This window comes from Aphis gossypii, unplaced genomic scaffold (assembly GCF_020184175.1).
Source record: "Aphis gossypii isolate Hap1 unplaced genomic scaffold, ASM2018417v2 Contig00675, whole genome shotgun sequence".
In the NCBI taxonomy this organism is placed as follows: domain Eukaryota; kingdom Metazoa; phylum Arthropoda; class Insecta; order Hemiptera; family Aphididae; genus Aphis; species Aphis gossypii.
In genome coordinates, this window is record NW_026083223.1 from 69,472 (window position 1) to 92,451 (window position 22,980).

The following is a 22,980-nucleotide window of genomic DNA, read 5'->3' on the forward strand; positions in this document are numbered from 1 at the left end:
CCTCGCCAGTAACTTCATCAGCATATCTATAAAACATAAATTAAATTAAATACTAATAAACAACATAACTGAGAACTGATATTAGTTATAATAATTGTATTTATTTACCGTATTATAAATGATATTTGTTCCTTACGAGATGCATCAAATGTAGTATCAATTGATATACTAAACATTCTTACAGCTTTAATAAATGATCGTACTTGAAATGATATATCTTCGGCAATAGCTTCTATCAGCTGATTTTGTCTTTGCCATGAAACAAAGGATGTTTCATGTTTTCCATTTTGTTGAATACGGTTTATGTGTTCCGCGAAATGCTAGGTTATGACGTGCCATGTATATAACAATGTCTATAAGCTCTAATAAAACGTGTTTATTCATTGCTATCTGAGTTTTTCTATTATTTTCAATCAAAGGTAAAATTGGCCCATTTTTTTGACGTAACTTAAACTTTAAAGATGATATTACATGATCTGGAGTTAATTTATGTCTTTGAATAGCAAATGAACAATTTTTCCATTTATTAAATCCTTCTTTGGTCCATGATTTTTCCAATGTAAATTAGTTCCAAAAAGCATACAATGTATGCAAAATATTTTATTTTTGCTTACTGAATAAGATAACCAATCACGATGACATTTTGATTTATCAGATAAAATTCTATAATAATGTTTATCATTAAAACTTCTTTTTATTTTTTCTTTGTTAATTTCATATGAAAATATTTTATTAGGTAAATCATTTTGTAACGGTTGACTAGGACCAAATTTTAAAATGTAATCTTTAATTTCTGGTGACAAAAAGACATTTTAGCAAAAATTGCAGGATCATTTTTAATTATATCCATATCCATCTTATCTAAAATAAAAATTATTATCAAAAAATTTTAGGTAAGTAAATAGTTTTTTGGGAAAATTTAAATTTAATTGGGCTTTGCTATCTAGCAATTACAATTAAGTATCAATTTTAAAAAAACAATACACATATGATGAATAAAAAAAGGGTTAGTAATACTATCTGACAGTTGCATATACCAATAATCTATTATAAAACTAATAATATGCGAAGATACAAAACATTAAATATTCAAAATATATAAATAGGTACTTTAAAAAAAAAAGAATAAAATAAGTAGGTATATACCTTTATTTTTCAAATCTGAGTTTATCTCAGTGTCTTTTTGAAATTCACATTCAACCAAAGATTCTTTATTAACTGGTAGACTGTGGTATTCGTTTAAATCATTGTTCACATCAGCAACAGCTGGAAATATGTATTAAATTAAAGTTAGTTGTATATCCAATAGGAATATTAATTATAAAAATGTGTATAATATGGATATATCATAGATAAATACCTTTATTTTTCAAATCTGGGGGTCTATTCTCGAAAAGATCGAATAAACGTATACGTAATTACTCGTATACGAGCAATTCGTAACCTTTGCTGGTCTACGTTCATTATCTCGTATTCTTGAACAGCATACGAGTAATCTAAACGACCAATTCGTATACGAATAAATCGAACGTACAAATCATTAAAAGTGTAGTTGGTAACTCTGTAAAATGTCAATCTTATCAAAGTTTTGGCGGGTTTTTGAAATATTTTGTACGTTATCACAGCGCCGACCGGCGTAGTTATGGCACAGCATTTTAGAATAAATGTGGTAAATGGTAATGATAATAGCTATAATTATGAATTATTGGCTAAATATTTTTTATCTTTAATAATTATTAATGATTACTGATTGACGATTACTAAGCAGTAAAACTTTAACTCATCGTAAATTGTTCCTTGTTTTTCTATTATTTTTTTATTACATTTTTTGGTTTTACTGTACTATTTGATTGTTTTACTCGTTTTTTCTACAATGGATACGAAAAAATACAGAAAGCCGAATACTACAGATAAACAAAAAAAATTACTAGTAGACTTCATGGTATTACATCCAGAACTGGTGTCTGGGAAAAATACCTCGAAGTCTACAGTAAAACAGAGACAAAAGCTGTGGAAAAGAATTTCAGAAGTTTTAAACTCTGAAGTTGGTTCAAATAAATCTTGGAGTGAGTGGAGAAAGGTATGTATAATAATATATTGTAATTGTATTATATAGTTGTGTAATGATTTTTAATAGTTTTATTTTTTTTTTTTTTTTTTGCTTACTCAGACATGGTGTGATTTAAAAACAAATGTTAAGAGTAAGGCAGGGTGTAACAGAAAGGAAAGGAATAAAACTGATGGTGGAGAAGTAGATTTAGAAGTGTTTAGTGAGTTTGAAAATAAGATATTGGAACTGATCGGTCCGACAATAGTTGAAGGACATAGTTCAGTGCAAGAAAGCACTGCTGATATTTCGTTTTTGTACCACATTTGTAAGTTTTATTGTAGGCTAATAATGTATTAATGTAGTTGCTTATGTTACGTTAAATACTAATCTTGTGTATTATAGTAAATTGTAATTTAGTTAGATTCTTGTTGAGACAAAATGCTAAATTTCCATAGGTGTTTTAAAAGAACAAACAATATTAAATTATTTGGTAACAAATAACATTTATTTAATTATTAGATTAAATTGTATATTATTAATTATTTTAATATTAACTATTCAATTTTATAACGTACAAAAGATCAACACAAAGCTTAAATGAGTCAAATATAGAATTGGTCAATGATATGCCTGCTATGATAAATGATGTCTCAGATGATAATATGTGGAATGAAGGGTTTGTTATATTTAAAAATATATAAATGTATGTCGTATAAGTGTAATTTTTAAAATTATTTCTTTAATCTCAGTTGCTTGACTCAAGGTTTTGAAGATCTTTTATCTAGTGTAGAAAGAAATAAATAAAGTGGTTGATGATAATTGTGCTAATGACCCTATAACAAATGGCCCAACCGTATCACAACCATCAATTAGGTTTGTATAGTTCTAATATTTGGAATAAAATGTTCTTACATACTTACTTAAAAATGTATATTAAATATTAAACGTGTACATATTTTCTAATTAATTAAATTAATTTGTTCATAGAAATGTATATAGTGGTAAAAAAAAATCAAAAATGAACAACTTGCAAAATACTGTTGCTGCCACAAAATCATTTGCTGCTATAAGTAAAAAAAAAACAAAAATTAAGGCAAATTATTATGAAAAAAAATTAATATTGCTAGAAAGAATTGCTGCAGCTGAGGAAAAAAAAGCTGAAGCTTTAACGAGTATTGCTCAAAGTCTGGAAAGTAGATATAAAATTTAACTGCTTGTTAAGCGCTTATTTAAAATTGTTTATTTGTTTTCTTCTTCTCTTCTTTGCTTAACTTTTATGCTTTATATGTTTTTTTTTATTAAAATCTTCTTACCTTGACTTTTTGGTTTTTATCTAATGTTAATTATTATTGGGTGCTTGGGTATAAAAATATTGAGTTTAAATGTTTTTAGGGTTGGTATGCTTTGAATGTCTAAATTGTATGCTTGAAAAGAATATTTAAGATAGTTTAATGATGATTTTAACTATTTTTGAATTAACAGTTCAAATTATATATTATTATATGTTAAATACAGTGTTGGGTAATACAAATAATAATATACCTACTATATATTATTAGTCATTATGGACTGATTTTAAAATTCATTTTTAAAAAAGTAACTTCATTTATAATGCCTTATTTTTTGTCTTTTGAATGTAGAAGTAACATAATTTTAATAGTTTTCTAAAGTAATTTACCCAACACTGGTTAAATGTTAATAATATATTAATAAATTATATTTTATAATACTAATAATAACATAATATGTATAAAAACAAATAATTAGAATACCAAACACAAATTTGAAGAAACATTGTTTATTACTAACTAAGGGGTAAAGGGCCTTACTTGTTTTTAACAGTATTAGACACTGCATGCTTGTTATAAAATGTATTAATACATAATATAACAAAAAATAATGACATTTTTAATAGATTTTTATTAATGTTAGATTTTATTTTAATGTCTTGTAAAATATGAACGTATGACCAGTTGTTGCATACGACGACCAATTGTTAAATGTTGACCTACTTCAGGGTCAGGATTAATTTGTGCATCATACATTCCAAAGTCGACATTTGCAGGATCATCAGGTTCATTTATTGGAACAGGTATGTTTTCATTAATGCACATGTTATGGAGAATGGTACAAGCTATAATAATTTTTGATGCTCTCTCTGGGTGGTAGTGCAAAACTCTATGCTTCAGTAAACATCTAATTATAATTTAATAAAATAAATGTTTGAATTATTTATATATTATTTATTTAGCCTAAAGAGAATATGTACCTAAAGCGCATTTTCAGAATACCATTACATCTTTCAATTGTAGACCTTGTACTTGTATGCCAATTATTATAACCAGCATCAGGAGAATCTGGCACTGGGTCACTTAGTGGCGTTAAAAGCCAAGATCTAAGTGGATATCCTGAATCACCTACAGAAGATATTTTACTGAATATATAAAATGTATCTTATACCAATTACAGAGAAGATTGGTAATTTATACCTAAGAGAAAATATGATGAATGACCATTACTATGTAAATTTTCCATATACGTTGATACACAACTTTGACGCCATATATAGGAGTCATGAGTACTACCAGGAAAATTAGCATTTACGTTTAAAATTCTAGCATCTGAATCACAAACCTTGAATTGTATAATTTAATGAAATGTTAAAGTAATAGTATATAGTATTCAAGAAAGTATTAACTACCAGGTAAGTATTAGGTAAGTAGTAGGTAAGTATTACACTTTACACGTCAATTAATAAATTAAGTTAATAAAAAATAGTGTTTTGTGTAATTATTTCAGTTACAACATACAAATAATAATTTTATGAATTTCCATGTATACAAAAAGTTATTTTTGAATGTACAAAAATAAAGGTATCTGTTTTATTTTAATAAGATTCAAGCTTTTCATAACTTATATTTATTGTTATTTGTTTATGATTTAAACTAAATTTATTACTGTATTAATTATAAGGTTACTTTAGTGCCTATTTTTATTACTTACTAGTTGAGTGTTTATACTGTGATATCCTTTCCTTCACATAAATATGTTCCAGATATAGTCCATTAGAATTAGGTGGAAAAATTGCTATATGGGTGCAATCTATGCAACCTATAACTCCCGGTACACCAGTTTTTTCGTAAAATCTAAATATTATTATTAAACAGTTATACATTTTTAGTATAACTGTATAGGTTATTGATATTCAGTTATTATGGATATAGGACATAAGGTATGTCGTATGAGTGAAGACCGATATTATATTAGGTACCCATATTTAAGTATTAAATCATTTAAATTGATTTTTTTTTTGTGATTATTTAATTACAGTTATAGGCTATATAGGTATTAAAATAATAAAGTATTTATGTAGACCCCTCCATGCCAGTACCTAATGCCTTAAATCTTGATATTTAAATAATTTAGGTATAATATTCACCCTCTCCTGATAGTATTAAGTTTTTCAAAACTATCTGGGAAATGGATATAACGCTTGACAACATCAGATATATTCATTGCATCAGTGACCTCAGCTATGCATCGACTCACAGAAGCTTGGCTTAAGCCTGAAGACCTGTTATCTCCTATATCAAGTTGATAAGATCCACTTGCAAAAAATCGCAATGCTGTCAAAACCTATTAATAATTTAAAATTGTACATCAAATTGATTGACAATTTTTATTAGGTACTATACCTACACCTACTTTAAACGTAGAAAAATTACTTATTAAATTATACCTTTCTTTCTATTGAAATTGACGATTTTCTTGTTGGTTCAGACATATAAGGCGTTAATACTTCAATGAGTTCACCAGCCAACCCTTTACTTAGGCGGAATTTTTTAATTAACTGTTTATCAGATAGTTCTAAAATTAAATAAGAGAAATAATAATTAACAATTAAATAAAGGCTGTGTTTGGGGTCCCAAACAACCGTAGTTACAGTGCTGATATTATTTAAATTCTTAACTTTTCCCGGGAAATAACGTCAAAAATCTAGCCTCTAAAATATTATATTTATTTTACTGCCGTAATATATATATAATTTATTTAATGAATATAGTCAATAGGTACCATATTCAATATGAAATAAGTTTTAAATATTCTTTAAAATTAATTATAATTTTTGTAAAAAGGACATAATATATTGAACGAACCTTCAAAAACATTTTGAGCTAGGTAAAATCGACGAGGATGATTATCTACTGCGTCTAACTCTACAAATTCTAATTGCTGTAACATTAACATTTGTTCAAATTCTTGAAAAGCCATCGTTTAAATTGGGTGTTTACACTACAAGTAGGTAAATAAATAACGAATAAATAATTGAACTGAAAAAAATGATTCAAATTTAAACTTTTAAACTTTTAATTAACGTTTATTGTTTGGTAGGTGTAAATACGTGTTGATTAAAACAATAAAATCAGATAAATAATGATAATAAAACGTACGAACACTCTATTCGTATGGTGGATAAGTAACCGTAAGAGAACTACGAATAATTACGTATACGTATGTACGATAAAAATTCAAGAATACGGTTTTTTAATATACTACGTAAAAATGGTGGTTTACGTACGCTTTGGTCGTTCACTTTTCTTACGTTACATTCGAGAATAGACCCCCTGAGTTTATCTCAGTGTCTTTTTGAAATTCACATTCAACCAAAGATTCTTTATTAACTGGTAGACTGTGGTATTCGTTTAAATCATTGTTCACATCAGCACAGGGCCGTCCCTAGCGGGGGGTGTGGGGGGTGTCACACCCCCCCACGACTTGGTCAGTCGGCACATTCGATATTGAGCCACCGAGTCGGAAATTTAACAACATTTAATAATATATGTATTAAAATATTATTATTTATTTGACAAAAACAAAAATACAAAAAAAATCATTATTTTTATTATATTCATATTAAATTATTATTTTTAACGTATGAAGAATATGTTATTATATTATTATAAGAATAATACTAATACTTTCTTTAGCGATAAATCGTGATAAAAATAGATTGGGTATGTATTATTGAGACGGTATCGGACGTCACCGTCGCGCGTCGTCAACCGTCTGTGTCTTTATTAATATATATTACTATATAGCCATATGCCCGTATAGCTCGTATAAAAATATGTACATAATATAATGTATGCTATTTATACAGATAATTTTATTTATAACAACGTTTATACTATTTGCAGCATATTTTTAATTATATCACCCTAATCAGTAATTATAATCGAAATCACAATAAATGTTAACCACACTCTGTCACTGGCCCTCTGCCCATAAACATATTTAATATTTATATTTTATTTGTATCAACAAAAATGAGTGAAGTTAATAATAAAAGAAAAAGAAAACGTGTTAAAGTTGAATGTTTAGAATGTGGTAGTCAATTTAATGACGATTTTAAAAAAAAACACGAGGAAAAAGTACATCGTGGAAAACGAATAAATATTAAACATGTTGGCGCACCAAAAAATCCGTTCGAAAGTGCAGCAGCTACATGGAATTTGAATAAACGGGTAATGATACCGGTAAGTCGTTTATTATACTTGATATTTTTTGTAATAAATATTTATAATATACCTTGAAAAAAATTAACCTAAGTACTTTTATTAGCATATTATACATTATTATGATTTATCGCTAATATTTAATAGGTAACTCAGTAACTGGTAAACTTGTGTTGTACTAAACGTTCATAAAATCATTATAACAAAAATATATGGTAATAAATACAAATTATTTTAATTTCTTATATTTTTTATGTTAGGAAAATGAGTGTTCAAGCTCACCAGTCAGTTATAATGATGTTGAAAAACGATTTAAAGATGAATCAGACTCTACTGTTCAAACACTTCAAACAGTTCAAACAGATAATGTTGATTCTAAGTTTGAGGTATTGTTAATTGTTATGGATATTTAAACAAATCAAATTAATCATTAATTGGTATAATGAACATTGGACATACCTATATATTATTAATTATTATTTATTACTATTATTACAGCAATTAATATGACTGTATATTTATATCTAAATTATCCATTCATATTAAAATATACAAGTAATAATAATATTATAGCTTAAATACTAAAAAGATTTGCTTTTTTTGTACTAAAAATTCATAAAAAACCATTTTAATAAAAATATATCTAATAAATACTTATTATTTTAATTGATGTACTTTATTTTAGAAAAATGACTCTTCAAACTCATCAGTCACTAATAATAATGATGAAAAACTATTTAAAATAAATCAGACTCTACTGTCCAAAAAGAATATGTTGATTCTAAATCTGAGGTAGGTACTTATTATTTTAATAATTAAAACAAATAATTTAATTTTTAATTTTTAAAATTTTAATAATTAAATAAATTGTTAGGTAATTAGTAATTGGATTTATTATTTATAATTTTACATTTATATCTAATAATGCATAATGCCCATTCACAATGCATAAAAATACCAAAATATATTTTTGTTTAAATATATTTTAGAAGTGTTATGAATGAATCAAAAATCAAAAATTTTTTAGGACCAGTATCTGTTAACTGAGCATAACCAATGTTTTTTTTTTAAATTTTATTAAAATGTATTCAAATTTAGTTTATTTCATATAAAATATAATAATAGGTACTAGTTTTATTAATAATTAATAGTATTAATATATTACATATATATATATATATATATTTTTTAAAGAATTTTCAACAGGTTATTGAACATAATATTGATGAAAATTCTGAAGAAATATCATGGTTGTTATGTGCTGGCCAAATGGAGGACTTAGTATCAAATTTAAATGAGTGTAATATTTGTTGTCAAAATTGAAAGAAGACACATTGCCAAATCCAATTATGTTTATATTAGAAAGTCAACAAGTGATTAATAGAATAAAATTGAAAACAGAATGTTTTTTAAAAAATGCCAAAGTAGTATTAGACAACTTATCAGATTCGTCTGACCATATACAATCAGTTTCTAAACCAATTATATTTTGTTGAACATGATCCAGGGCGGCGGTGTGATATTACTTCTTCTTCACAAAGGCAATATCTTTTCATTGGGTCCACACCAACCTAAACTTTTAAAATATCCAATTAACAGTGATATTGATCCATCAAAACAAAAAAGTTTTAATCCTATTTGGTTAAAAGAATATCCTATGCTAGAGTATAGTTTGATTACTGATTCTGCATATTGTTTTATGTGCTCATTATTTCAAAAGGGTTAGGAAGACAGTTTTCAAATGAAGCATGGGTAAAACATGGTGTTAATACATGGCAAAAAATGAAAAGTCGAGGAAAAGCAAAATTAGGCAAGTTGGAACAGCATTTTAATTCTTTATCACACAAAGCAGCTTTAAATGATTACCGCAACTTTATGAAAGAGTCAAATCATATTGACATTATTATGAATAGATCAAAAAGACAAGAATCGATCAAACTAGTACAAGAAAAAGAATTTAATAAACAAATAATTATAATTTTATTTGATATAGCACGGACATTGTGTAGGCAAGGGTTGTCTTTTCGTGGAGATGGTGACGAATCTAGTGGTAATTTTAATCAAATGGTTCAACTTATCTCTAGGCACAATCCCTTAATGAACCGTTGGATAAATGAAAAATCATCAAGATCTTACAATGTCACATATTTAGGCCCGCGTTCCCAAAATGAGTTTATTGATATTCTAAGTAATGAAGTAAGAAGAATTATTGTGAAAGAAGTCCAGGAAGCAAGTTTATTTTCAGTCATGGCTGATACAACCCCCGATAATTCTCATAAGGATCGATTGGCAGTTTGTTTGCGTTATGTTAATAACAATGGAAAAGCAATTGAAAGGCTTTTAGAAATAGCTGAAGAAGTAGACAAAACTGTCTTAGGAACAGCTAAACAGATTATTGAAATTTTAACTAAACATTCTTTAGGAACAGATAATTTGGTATTTCAGTCATATGATTATGCTAGTAACATGTCTGGGCAGTTTAACGGTACACAAGCTAAGCTTTCAGAACTAGTTGGTCATAGTGTTTTTTATATTCCATGTCAAGCGCATCGGATGAACACATTTTTGGAACATGCATGTAATTCTAGTTTAATTGTGTCAGATATGATTGATAACTTGGAAAACATTTATGTATTTTTTTCAGCTAGTAATAAAAGGTATAGCGTATTGAATAAGCAAATGAACAATGTTGATAATACATTACAATTAAGAAACTTATCCAAAACAAGATGGACAGCCCGTGCAGAGTCCATTAAAGCTGTTTGGGTTTCATATGAAGCTATGTAACTCTTTACAATATATTTGTTCACATCCTGAGATATTCGATAGAAATACTAGGACAAAAGCATTTGGCATTAATAAAAAGATGCATTCATTTGACTTCATTGTCTCCTTGGTATTTATGAAAAATTATGTACAAATTGAAATCACTAACCGAGACATTAGAAACAAAAGCTTATGTGTAATTGATGCTGCTGTTTTAATAGAGGCTACAATTAAAAATTTAGAAGATATTAATTCAGATTCAGAAAGAATAAATGATCTGATTGACAGCGCAACCTTGTTTGCAGCAAATCTTGGTATAGATTCAGAATCTGATTTCAAAGTTCATCACCGTACAAGAAAACAGCCCACTTGGTTGGATGAAAATTCTGGTACTCAAGCTGATTTAACTTTTCATATATTTTACAAAAAAGAGTTCAAATGTATACTGTCTACACTTATTAATTTGTCTAAAGACAATTTAAAAGTATTTATTGATACAATAATGCCACTCTATAAAATATTCTCATTTCCATTCAAGAATGAAAATATGAGCAATGAAAATATACAAAATGCTTTGTTAATATTTCCTCCTAACAGTGATTTTGCAAAGTGCAAGGATATTGATGCCATTCAAACTGAATTGGAAATATAAAAGAAATATGCAAAGATTTGAGTTTAACTATGACAACAAATTTTCTCAGTATAATTGAAAAATGTGAAGAAGTTAAACATATCCTACCATTAGCTAATAATATTTGTCGATTAGCATTAACTGCTCCGGTAAGTGTAGCTACCAATGAACGGACATTTAGCAAACTTAAACTGATAAAAAATCATTTAAGGTCTACAATGACAGACAATAGATTAGATTCCCTAATGCTGTTAAGTATTGAAAAAGATATTTTAGATACAGTTGATGTAAGTAAAATAGCAACACAGTGGTTCAATATAAAACAAAGAAGAATTCAATTTTAAAGATTATATATATTATTATTTATTCTGATACATGCATATTTATTAATTTATTATTAGTTATTAAATACTCATAAAATTGTATGTTGTAAGTTTTTATTTTACCTAATCTTGTGTAGGTACCTACTTTTGGCTGACCAATATACAAAAATTTGACTAGGTAGTGACTATATACTGGTGAAGAGCAATAAATAGGTATTGAATAGTGTAAAATATATATGCCTATGTTTATGAGTTATTGAGATGTATGTTAATAAATGAATAATAATAATTATAATTCGAGCTGAGCGAGAAAATTTTTTTTATTGAGTTGGCAAATTAATGAATCAAGCCCCCCCATGATTTGTCGTTCGGGACGGCCCTGCATCAGCAACAGTTGGAAATATGTATTAAATTAAAGTTAGTTGTATATCCAATAGGAATATTAATTATAAAAATGTTTATAATATGGATATATCATAGATAAATACCTTTATTTTTCAAATCTGAGTTTATCTCAGTGTCTTTTTGAAATTAACATTCAACCAAAAATTCTTTATTAACTAGTATACTTTGGGCTTCATTTAAATCATTTTTAACAACAAGATCTGGAAATATATATTAAATTAAAGCTAGTTGTGTATCAAATAATACAATTGATCATAAAAACACTATGTGTACCTATCATTTGTTAATGTATAAGAATAAAAATTTATTATACAGTTATACAAGTTAGGAGACATACTTTTAGTTTGTAAATATGAATTGAATATAGTATATTTTTGAAAATAATTTTCATCAGAACATTCTTTACCAACATACCTATTCTTTTATAACTTATATTGCCTATTTATCTTTAAATACTAGATAGTCTAAATATTCCAAATGAATAGGTACTATTGTACCTAATGGGATAAATTAATGTAATAAAACAATAGGTATGTTATAGTACAATAATGTATGAGATATAATATATAGTATATAATTAACTATAACTATTATAGCCATATTAATGTAATAACGATTTAAAAGATTTATATTTATTATTAATAAAATTAACCTATAATAATATAAAATTATTTATTCTATATCTGTGTTTTTAACTCTTTAACTTAAAACAAAATAAAACATTTAAATAAATTAAGTAGGTACTTACTATTTTTTACATCAGGAAATTGGTGAAACAATTTGCTTTTTTTATTCTCGTTTCCAGAAAAAAACGATTTTATATCATGCGAGTTTCTTTTAATTTTCGAACTTTACATGCGTTAATATCGACTCCAATTTACATCGTTCATTGATGAATTTAGTTTACCGCAATCACATTTACAAACAGAACTCATGTTTTAGGTACTAATTAAATTAGTTTTAAAGGTTGATCTGTACTTTTTATGTCACAGTGACACAGTCTTTTTGAATAATATCTGGCTTATTATACAAAAGTCTAAGATTAAACTAGAGGAGTGAAAGCACAGTTGATTTTCAACGACAGTTAGTGACTAGTGTTGTATCATAGTCTATACTTCTATAGGAATCTCTGGCTATTTTTGGATACTATTGTTGATTTATTGATAACATTATAGATGGACGGTAATAATGTAATATTGTAATATACCTACTTTTAATAGTAGTGGAGTGGTCGTCGATAATCGGCGAATGTCTATTATATTCGTTTATGGTTTATATTTATATTTTTATTCCGTCTAAAATGTTGGTATCTATATTATATATATTATATATATATACAAAATATATACATTTAACATTATACATAAAATAAATAGACTTAATTCCGACTTAAATGTACAAGTAATAATCGATAAGTCAGTATTTAGTATTAACACACAAAACACAATATTATATAATATTGCCATGTCTATGTGGATAATATAATATTTTATATTTATAATAAAAATAAACTTGCTTCAAAGTTAAATTATTAGTAAAAATGATAACTAAAAATATACAGCGTTCAATAATAGTTTATAAATTAAACTGTTCATAAAACAGAATTATTAAATTGGAAATATAACCTAATGATTAACTGGAGACTGCTGAGTAACTAACATACAGATTTCTGCACTATTAGTTGTTACTGTTACCATAAATGATTGTATTTTGTATTATTTAATTATTATGAATTATTATACCACAAAATATAACACACTCAATGGGCAATATTACTTAATAATTTGTGATCCTATTCCTATTAATTTTCATTTTCAAGGACCCACCCCCTAGCCAAATTTTTATATGTATGGCAGTTGCCAATTCATAGGCGCAACTAGGGGGGTGCTAGGGGGACTTTAGCACCCCCAGACTAAAAATTAGCACCCCCAAAAATTCAAACTCCAATCCTTGATTTGTAAGCAGTAGTTATTTCATCAATATATATACTTACCTACCTATTCTGTTTAAATTTTTATTTTAGAATAATTTATTTATATTTAATGTTTCGAAAATAGTTATATTAGATCAAGCACGACAAAATATTTTGTCATGAGATTAATAATATAATATTATGATAGGTAAGGTATATTGCATTGGGAATTTGGTTGTGTTAATAGTTATTTTTAAACTGTAATCTACGTAATCCGCTACCAGCATGTTTTCCATTATATGCGTTATCGTCATAAGACGTTATAAGTATAACATTATACGACACTCGTTATACACTTATACAGTACCCAAGACGTTAACTGTCAACAGGCAACAGTATTCCGTCTCCGTAAATCTGAATTTTAAAATTTAAAATGTTTAGTATTTTTAAAAAACGGAAACCTAAAGATAATGATGAGGAAAACGAAATTGAAGCTGATATTGACGATCCTGGCATTTCTACTACTAGTACTACTCATACAAGTGATACAACTCTTGATTTGGGAAATAAAGATTCCGGCCCATGTCGTCCTATACTCACAGTAAGATTTATTCTGTTAACATATAAAAACGTAATAATTCGTTTTTGAGTTATTTTAAATAAATATAATTAAAATACTTTTCCGAGTTAAAAAATGTTAAATCTAAATTATTTAAATTAATTAATTATATTTTCGAGTACATATTTGTAGGTACCTACCTAGTACCTATTATAGTACCTACTTAGTACCTTAACATAGTACATTCCTACCATATTTATTAAGGAAATAATTATTTAATACATTAATTGCATGTTCTAATTAATTTTCATTAATTTTTAACCATGGATAAAACAATTTTGAGTGTTTAACAATAACAATATGTTTTGTTTGTCAATTAATATTATATATTCACATAAGTCACTAATTTTTTTAATATTTCTAACTTACCTATTGTATATAAAGTAATATTTTTTAACTTTTAATACCTTATATTATAAATATAAAATTATAATAAGGTGCTTGATATTTTTCTGATTAATTTCATTATTAATTAGGAATATAAAAAAATTAAATTTGGAACACAACAAAGAACATTTCGAAGCCAATGGTACAATGAATGTGATTGGCTAGAATACAGTGTTCAGCGTAACGCTGCATTTTGCTTTGTTTGCCGAACTTTTGGTTCAGAAAATTCAGGTGAAAATGTATGGGTTAAATCTGGATTCAATAATTGGCAAAAGGTAAGTTGTTTATTTTGAAGTGAAATAGCAAATGTATTTTCACAAATAAAATAGTTAAAAAATAAAAATTATTCAAAAACTTATACTTTGGTAGAATAACTTAGTGCGTTAGTATTGAATATTAAATTTGTATTATGATTAATCGTTCACATTTTTTTCAGTTTCTTGTAAAATCAAAAAAACATTCTTCTACCAGTACTCATTTGACTAATTTATCGAAAATGTGTGCATATAAAAGTAGTTTAAAAACAGGATCTGTTGTGACACAACTATCTAGCGTCCATAAAAAACAAATTGAAATTAATCGCAAATACATGTCTAGTTTATTGATGTGTGTTATACCTTGCTAAGCAAGGCATAGCATTTAGAGGACATAACGAAAATGTAGATTCCTTAAATCAAGGTAAATTTATAATATTATTAATAAAATTAATGTTTTCTTGTAATAATATAAATACAATTTTAGGCAATTATAAGGAAATGTGCCATATGGTATTTTCAAAGTTCATGCCAGATTTGAAAAATGTATATGAAAATAAAATTAACCATACCAGTTGGAAAGTGCAGGACGAAATTATTAAAATAAGTGCTGACCTAATCAAAGAAATTATTGTTGAGGAAATTGTTGTTTCTGGGAATTTTGCTCTAATGGTTGATGAAGCCAGGTACAATATATTTCACTATTGTAATATTTATAACATATTTACCTATAATTTGATCAAATTAATATTTTTTAAATGTAAATATATATTATTCACAGGTCCCATAAAGAAGAACAGTTATCTGTATGTGTAAGGTATGCTGTTGGTCTTGAGGCACGTGAAAGATTTTTGTAATTCATAGATGTTTCTAATGGACAAACTGCCAATCATATTATTTCTGCTGTTTTTAATTGTTTTCAAAATTTAAGTATTAATATTAATACATTAAATATCGTTGCTCAATCGTATGATGGTGCCAGCGTAATGTCTGGACACCTTGGAGGTGTCCAGTCAAAAATTAAACAACAATTTCCATGTGCCATATACACACACTGTATGGCACACAGATTAAATTTGATTGTTGTGGACATGTGTAAAGGAATAAAGTATTAATTAGTTAAAGATTAATTAAACAATAATTTACTGAAGTATTTTTAACAGAATGCCTATACGGCTATACCTATAGTATCTGTAGTAAAATAATAAATTATTATCATATTATAATTATATAATCTGTATTAATTTGTATAGAGAGCTAAAAGTATTTTTAATACTTTAGAAATGGTCTATGTTCATTTTTCTCGACCATCCAACAATGCTAAACTCAATGAAGTTCAATCTAAACTAGGTTTAAAAAAAGGAAATGTTCTTAGGATATGCGATACAAGATGGGTATGTCGCTATAAAATTGCGAGTCGATGATAAAAAATTACTCATCAATATTAGAATTTTTAAAGAATGAAGTTGATGTACAAATGGACAAAGATGCCATTGAAGCTATCGGTAATAAAAAAAGATCATTATGTAATGTAATTATAATTTGATACATTATTTTTAACTGTTGAAATTTTTTCTTAATTATAATTTTAGGTATTCTTAGTCAAATACAAAACTGTGCTTTTTTTATTGGGGTTACTTTATTAAAAGACATTCTTGGTATTATTAATATAATAAGTGTCACATTACAATCTAAAAATGCCACTTTAGGAAAAGCAAAAAGCATTATCAATGGAAGTATACAAAGTATTGAAAAATTACGTTCTGACATTGAATTTTCTACATTTTGGCAAAAATTACATCTTTAGCTGAAGAGAATGATATAACCCTTGAAATACCACACATAGGTAAATATTTGATTAACTGTAAACCTTTGTGAAATCTAAAGGTTTTTCTTAAATAAGTTTTAACTTTATTTGTGAAATGCATTTCATAGACATTCATATGTAATAATATTATTAATCAACAATACCATTAAAACAAAATTCATGTTCACAACACTCAAAATTTAAATACATATAACAATAATTTAATTTTAAGTTACTATTAAAAAAATTTATTTAATGATTAGGAAGAAAACGGATAAGAACTCAACCGAAATCTTTGAATATTTTTTACTTACAATCAACAACTGGTGAAGAAAATGAACCAAATATTTTACAATCTGTTGAAGACTATTGGAGACAAACTTTATACTATCCAATAATTGATTTTATAATAGTTATTTAAAATATAGATTCTCTGAAGAAAGTTTATCTATGGCTTGCTCCATTGATAACTTTATGAATATGAACTACGAAGGAAGCTTAGAATTCATAAATAACTATAAAGTAAAATTTATATAATATTAAATACAACTCAATATTCAATTCAATTTTTGTTTTTACTATAACTTTAATATTTTTTCGATTTTACTGTTTAATTTTCAGAATGTGACAAACGTTTCAATTGATTTATTAAAAGCTGAAATGATGGTTTTCAAAAACTGTTTGCCACCAGATTTTAATTTTGATGACATTAAAGGAAAAATACATAAAGAAGCTTTTCCTAACTTGTATAAGCTACTTCAAATTGCAATTACAATCCCAATAAGTTCTGCAACTTGTGAACGTAGTTTTTCTAGTATGAGACGTATCAAAAATTGGCTAAGAACAAGTATGTTGCAGCAGCGCTTTAGTGACTTGTCAATTTTAAATATTGAGAGGGATTTATCAAATAAAATACAAACGGAAACAGTGTTAGATAGATTTAACACAAAAACCAGGAAAATTGTTTTAAAATAATAGATTATAATATGTTATCTAAATAGTTGTTATTAGTGATTGTAATTAATTATTAATTATAATGTTTTTAGACTTTTAGTAATTGTTTATTAATATTAATCAATATCAAAATATCAAATGTGTTATCATATAAATTAATATATGAAATTGAGTTATAAAAGCATGTTGTGTTTTAAAATTGTGTATTGGGGGGGGGGGCAAAGCCCCAGGGCTAACCCACGGGTTACCAAGGTATACTAAATTTTAGCACCCCTTAAATTACAGGTCTAGTTGCGCCTATGGTTGCCATACATAAACATGGGCTTCGGCGCCACTGGTTTTTATAAACAAATTTATGAAGAGAACTTTTCGACATGCGACCGTTCAGTTCTAAGCTAATGTCCTGCCATACGCTATTTGTAGCTACAAATGCTACAACTACTGTCTACTGCTATAGGAAATATAATAATAATAATAATTTTTCTTTATTACAGAAATAAATTCCAATTATATTTTTTTTTTGTACATAATATATTGTATACGTACATAATCAGTATATTATATATAACAATAGTAATAATGATAACTTAAAAATTAAAAGAACTAAATATGTACCTATCATTATCATACATTAAAATTATTAAATTTATATAATAAAAGATAAAATGAAATAAAAACGAGATATTAATTTTGTTTCTAGTACCTAATTTGTTATATATTTCTTAAAACAACCGCCATAAAAGTATTAAAAGAATTACAAAAAATGAATATTTTTTATAGAAGTTACCTGTGGACCTGTGGGTTTTTTATTGGTCTTAAAAATCATATTTTTTTTTATTTCTGTATTGAGGCTAGAATAGTAACTATAACAATTCGGCCGTAAAACATCAATAAAATGGGTAAAACGAAGCACAAAAAAATGCTTATATAAAAATAAGAAAATTGAGTTTTCCGTCGAACTGGTACCGTACAAATTTCGAGAACGGTCATGCGAATTCATGCAAATCACGTGCTAAACATTGGCGTAAAAAAATTTGGAAAATTTGAAATGGGTGGGGTTGGGGAAACGTACGTGTTTTTTTCTACCTTTTTCCAAGCGTTTTTCCGTTTCTCCACCGTACGCGTTCCCGCGTACGATACGTATATTATAATACGATAATATTATAGCTCGACGGTGAGCTGAACGGACTCTATGTTTTGATTGACCGCGTTTAAAATACGCGTACGAATACGGAGACCTCTCATGTACGCGCCTATAGATCATAACGCGTTTCGGTTTCCACGACATAAACGTTATTGGTCTTGTGCAAGTTATATTGATATAATGAAATAATAATTAGATATAATAATAATTAATTATCTCATTTTGTATATAGAAAAATCTACATCCCCAAATTTAAGTAAAAATGCACTTCTCTCACTGTTTCCAGTAGGCTTTGGCTTAGGTAATATTTTCTCAATAAAATTTTTAGGTACAGTGTCAACTTCTGGATTTGAAGGGTAATAAAATGTATTTCCTATGTTTCTTTTTAAAAATAACACTTTAACATCTACATCTAAGCCCTCAACACATCCAACAAAAAACTGAAAAGATTTTTTTCCTTCATATTTTACCAATACAAAATCTCCTATTTGAACTGAAGTATTGACTAAAATCTTAGGAGAGATTGAAGTCATTTCAGTAAAATTAACAACTTGCTACTTTTTTTTGATTTTGTTTTTATCTGAGTTTTTGTTCATTTTTAATTTTTATGGTTTTTGATGTCTTTGGTAAGATGCTGTTGATGGTAAATTTGGCGACGAAGTTTCATTTTCTGAATTATCATAATTTTTTTTTTTTGTTGATAAAACGCATCAGACGGTCATTACTAATTCTTTGTGTTTTGTTATCAAAAAACCAACATAAACTTGATTTTAACAATAATTTTACTGTCTTCATTTAAGGTTACTGGAACAAATTCTGAAGAAAAATCAATAGATTCTCCAGCAGATTCTGATGAGCTTTTGTGACTGGTTTTAATAATTGTATTTGCAATTGAATTTAAAACTTTATAATTATTTGAAAAATCTTTTAAATTTAAATTTTCACCAAATTTACCGAACTCTGCTATTTCACTCAAATCTTCCAAAATATTATCATCCACAGAATTATCAAAATTTTCTGTAGTAGTTTCAAATTTTTCAAAGTCACCTTCATCACTATTTTCTTCATTTTCTTCGCTATTTTGCTTATTAGATAAATACTCTGGTTGTGCTACAAAATTTTCATCAAATATTATCCCTGCGAGTATAAAAAACTTGATTAAAAATATAATAATTATTAATTATTCCAATTATAGCCGTATATCACTCACCTATGCTGGAAGTCAACTCTTTTGCATATGCTAAACTTTTACCAAGAATACTTTGAATATATTCATCACTAAGTTCTTCAAATTCTGCTTTAATCGAAGGAGTAGATTTATTGATGAAATTTCGACTGTGATTTTGTTGACGTGGAAATATAAATTTATCTGGTTTTGATAAGCATTTTTCTTTTTTTATGTTCTGTATTAAATTGTCAGAATCAGGATCAGCTCCAAGATCATTTTGTATATAGTTCAATAACGCAATTCTATTTAATCTTTAAGTAAATCATTCATGCTAAAATTAACAACTGTATTGTATGTAGAAGTCATAGACCTAGTAGTTCTGAATAATTCTTCACATGACTGGCTACTAAAATTCCAAGGCATAAACATGTCAGACGTATCCATTATTATTGAAACAAAATAATATTATAAATCCATATTTTTTTCATTACACCCAACGCTTTTTTATAAATTTTGGTTTTCTATTGGTTGCAATAACCGGGTATAAGTGGAAGTATATTGACTACAGTAAAATATTTTGTATTGGTTGCAATAGCTAAGCATATAGCGTGTCCGTAAACAAAATTGGACGTATCCGGTTATTGCGAACATTGAAAATGTAATTGTCACATACCTAATTTTTAAGTTTTTTTATAAATGTTATCATGAATATAAAAAATATTTTTCAATTGATAAAATCGATAATTCAAACCAAACAGAATTTGTTTAAGTAATGTATCTTATTTTGACAAAACAAAATAACACCACGTTTTTAATTTTTGGTTCATTTACCAATTTTATATAATTTATTGTTTCAATGTTTCCTGAACATTTTGAAAAATGAACGTATCCCGTAATTGCACCGGGGCCTTCAATTTGTACAACATTTATACAAAATAATATATTGTATCCGAGTATGTATATTATTACAATAATTTGTATGAATTTATTATTCATTTGTTTTTATATAATAATAATATAATGATGTCTTTATGATAAAAATCATAATTTATTTATTTATGATGCTCATTTTCGCGGTATAATAATATTTAATAAAACACGCGAAAAACGAACCGCAGCGCAACGTAACGTAACCATAGACATATTAATAAATGGACTGATTGTAGAAAGAGAGGTACATATGCCAACATTGTTAGAAACAGATAGCATACAACTTAAGTCATTTCATGGAGTAAAAAACATTTTAATCAATTTAAATCCATTTAGTTAGTCAGGTAGATAGATACTAGAAAACAAAATTTGAAAATAACAATAAATTTGAATTTTGACTTCAGTAGTTTAATAAAGGTTCTTCAGTGTGCAATTAAAACTTGCAAAGAAAAGTTTTCAGGAAAAATAAAGATGCATGGGTAAATATTTTTATTTTCATTAGGTACTCATAAACTTTATTAACATTACCTATTAAATAAATATTTTATTTGTCTCAACAGTATACCTCGATCAATTGATATGATGAATAAGTGGTTGAAAGCTATACGTTCATTTCAACCTGACTTTCAAACCACTACTCATACTAAGATAAGTAGTTTACATTTTTTAGAAGCAGATTATAATTTAAGTGTAGTGAACAATCAAAAAGTTTTGAAAAAATCTGCAATTTCTAGTGATTTACAAAATGTTAAGTATTTTTATATAATTTAATAATAATTGTGTTTATAATTATCTAACACATAATATAATTCATATGTAAATATGTTTTTATAGTATTATAATATTATTTTCTAGTCAATTCTATGATTGAAGAAATTGAAGTTGAAGAAAATGAAGTTGATGAAATCGAAGTTCAAGAAAATAAAGTTATCTATGATGTACCATGTGAGTTTCAATGCCTTATTATTATGTGTTTTAGTAATTTAATTCATGTATTATGTTTTTAGCATTTGTGGAAAATGTATCCGGGCCATCTGTTACAGATAGTGCACGAAAGGTAAACAAACGTAAGTTCTACATTGGTGATTTTAAAAGTGAAAATGATCTAGAAAGCCCAAATAGTCGACAAAAATTATTCCATGCAGCACAAACATCCCATAAAAAATACCAATCAACCATAAAAAAACTTCGAATGCAAAACTTTAACCTGAAAAAAAAAATTAATGAAAGCTGTTTTTCATTTCTAAAAGTGAGTGTTAATTTTGTAAAATTTAATTTAAGTGTTATTGTGAATAATCACTGTAACTGTGAGTTTATAACCAATTAAAATTACTTATTTTTCCTATGTATGTCAATAATTAAATGGTTTTAGTTAGTGTTTTAGTTATTTATAGTTAGAAATAACATGGATTATGACAATAAAAAGATAACAAGCTTGAATATCATGTCACAATATATTATGTATGGTTAAATTCTAAATATCATAATTAATTAATAAATTAATTCTTAACCTTGCTTTTACTATTGGATTATTATTTTTTATTAAAAGGAATGTATACCTGATGCAGAATCTCAGCTCCTTAAAAAGCAACTTCACCTAGGAACTGGAGCCGACTCTCCTGAACTGCGTAGCTTTGCTTTGACACTTAATTTCTACTCGCCAGCTGCCTATAACTATGTACGTCAAACTTTTAAAGATGCTCTACCACATCCAAGCACATTAAGAAAATGGTATTCTTCTGTTGATGCTAAGCCTGGTTTTACATCAGAATCCCTTAAAGCAGTAGAAATTAAAGTTAAGGAAATGAAAAGTAAAGGCAAAAAACTAATTTGTGCATTGATAATGGATGAAATGCGCATTAAAGAAAATGTTGTGTTTAAAGGTGACAGATTGATAGGTCATGTAAATTATGGTACGGGTTCTGAATTTTGTGATAGTTTTCCAAAAGCCACGCAAGCTCTTGCATGTATGTTAGTTTCTTTAAACTCAAATTGGAAAGTGCCAGTAGGTTATTTTTTAATAAATGGTATTGATTCCACAGAAAAGGCAAATTTAGAAAATGCTTGTCTTGATCACTTGTGTGACTCTGAAGTGATAGTGTTAAATATTGACT

At 26.8% G+C, this 22,980-nt stretch overlaps 2 protein-coding genes and 5 pseudogenes across 2 annotated transcripts; 6 read left to right on the forward strand and 1 right to left on the reverse strand.

Annotated features, from left to right (window-relative positions):
• Nucleotides 1–1,873: 1,873 nt before the first annotated feature.
• On the forward strand, nucleotides 1,874–3,361 carry LOC126555000 (uncharacterized; annotated as a pseudogene).
• Nucleotides 3,362–3,877: 516 nt separating this feature from the next.
• LOC126554997 (putative nuclease HARBI1) lies at nucleotides 3,878–6,322 on the reverse strand (annotated as a pseudogene).
• A 2,742-nt stretch (nucleotides 6,323–9,064) lies between these two features.
• Nucleotides 9,065–10,353, forward strand: LOC114126893 (uncharacterized). The gene is made up of 2 exons (XM_050209975.1): nucleotides 9,065–9,236; nucleotides 9,287–10,353. The coding sequence occupies exons 1-2, from the start codon at nucleotides 9,065–9,067 to the stop codon at nucleotides 10,351–10,353; spliced, it is 1,239 nt and encodes a 412-aa protein (XP_050065932.1).
• A 526-nt stretch (nucleotides 10,354–10,879) lies between these two features.
• Nucleotides 10,880–11,307, forward strand: LOC126555001 (uncharacterized; annotated as a pseudogene).
• A 2,708-nt stretch (nucleotides 11,308–14,015) lies between these two features.
• On the forward strand, nucleotides 14,016–15,301 carry LOC126555005 (zinc finger MYM-type protein 1-like; annotated as a pseudogene).
• A 55-nt stretch (nucleotides 15,302–15,356) lies between these two features.
• LOC126555004 (uncharacterized) lies at nucleotides 15,357–15,966 on the forward strand. The gene is made up of 2 exons (XM_050209978.1): nucleotides 15,357–15,549; nucleotides 15,645–15,966. Exons 1-2 carry the CDS (start codon nucleotides 15,365–15,367, stop codon nucleotides 15,718–15,720), a joined length of 261 nt encoding a protein of 86 aa, XP_050065935.1. The 5' UTR covers nucleotides 15,357–15,364; the 3' UTR covers nucleotides 15,721–15,966.
• Nucleotides 15,967–16,136: 170 nt separating this feature from the next.
• Nucleotides 16,137–17,647, forward strand: LOC126555002 (uncharacterized; annotated as a pseudogene).
• Nucleotides 17,648–22,980: the final 5,333 nt, after the last annotated feature.

Coding starts and splice junctions, on each gene's coding strand:
- LOC114126893 (XM_050209975.1), top strand. CDS start 9,065: ATGATCCAGGGCGGCGGTGTGATATTACTTCTTCTTCACAAAGGCAAT. Junction 9,237..9,286: donor ATATCCTATGCTAGAGTATA/GTTTGATTACTG, acceptor TTATTTCAAAAG/GGTTAGGAAGACAGTTTTCA.
- LOC126555004 (XM_050209978.1), top strand. CDS start 15,365: ATGTGCCATATGGTATTTTCAAAGTTCATGCCAGATTTGAAAAATGTA. Junction 15,550..15,644: donor CTAATGGTTGATGAAGCCAG/GTACAATATATT, acceptor TATTATTCACAG/GTCCCATAAAGAAGAACAGT.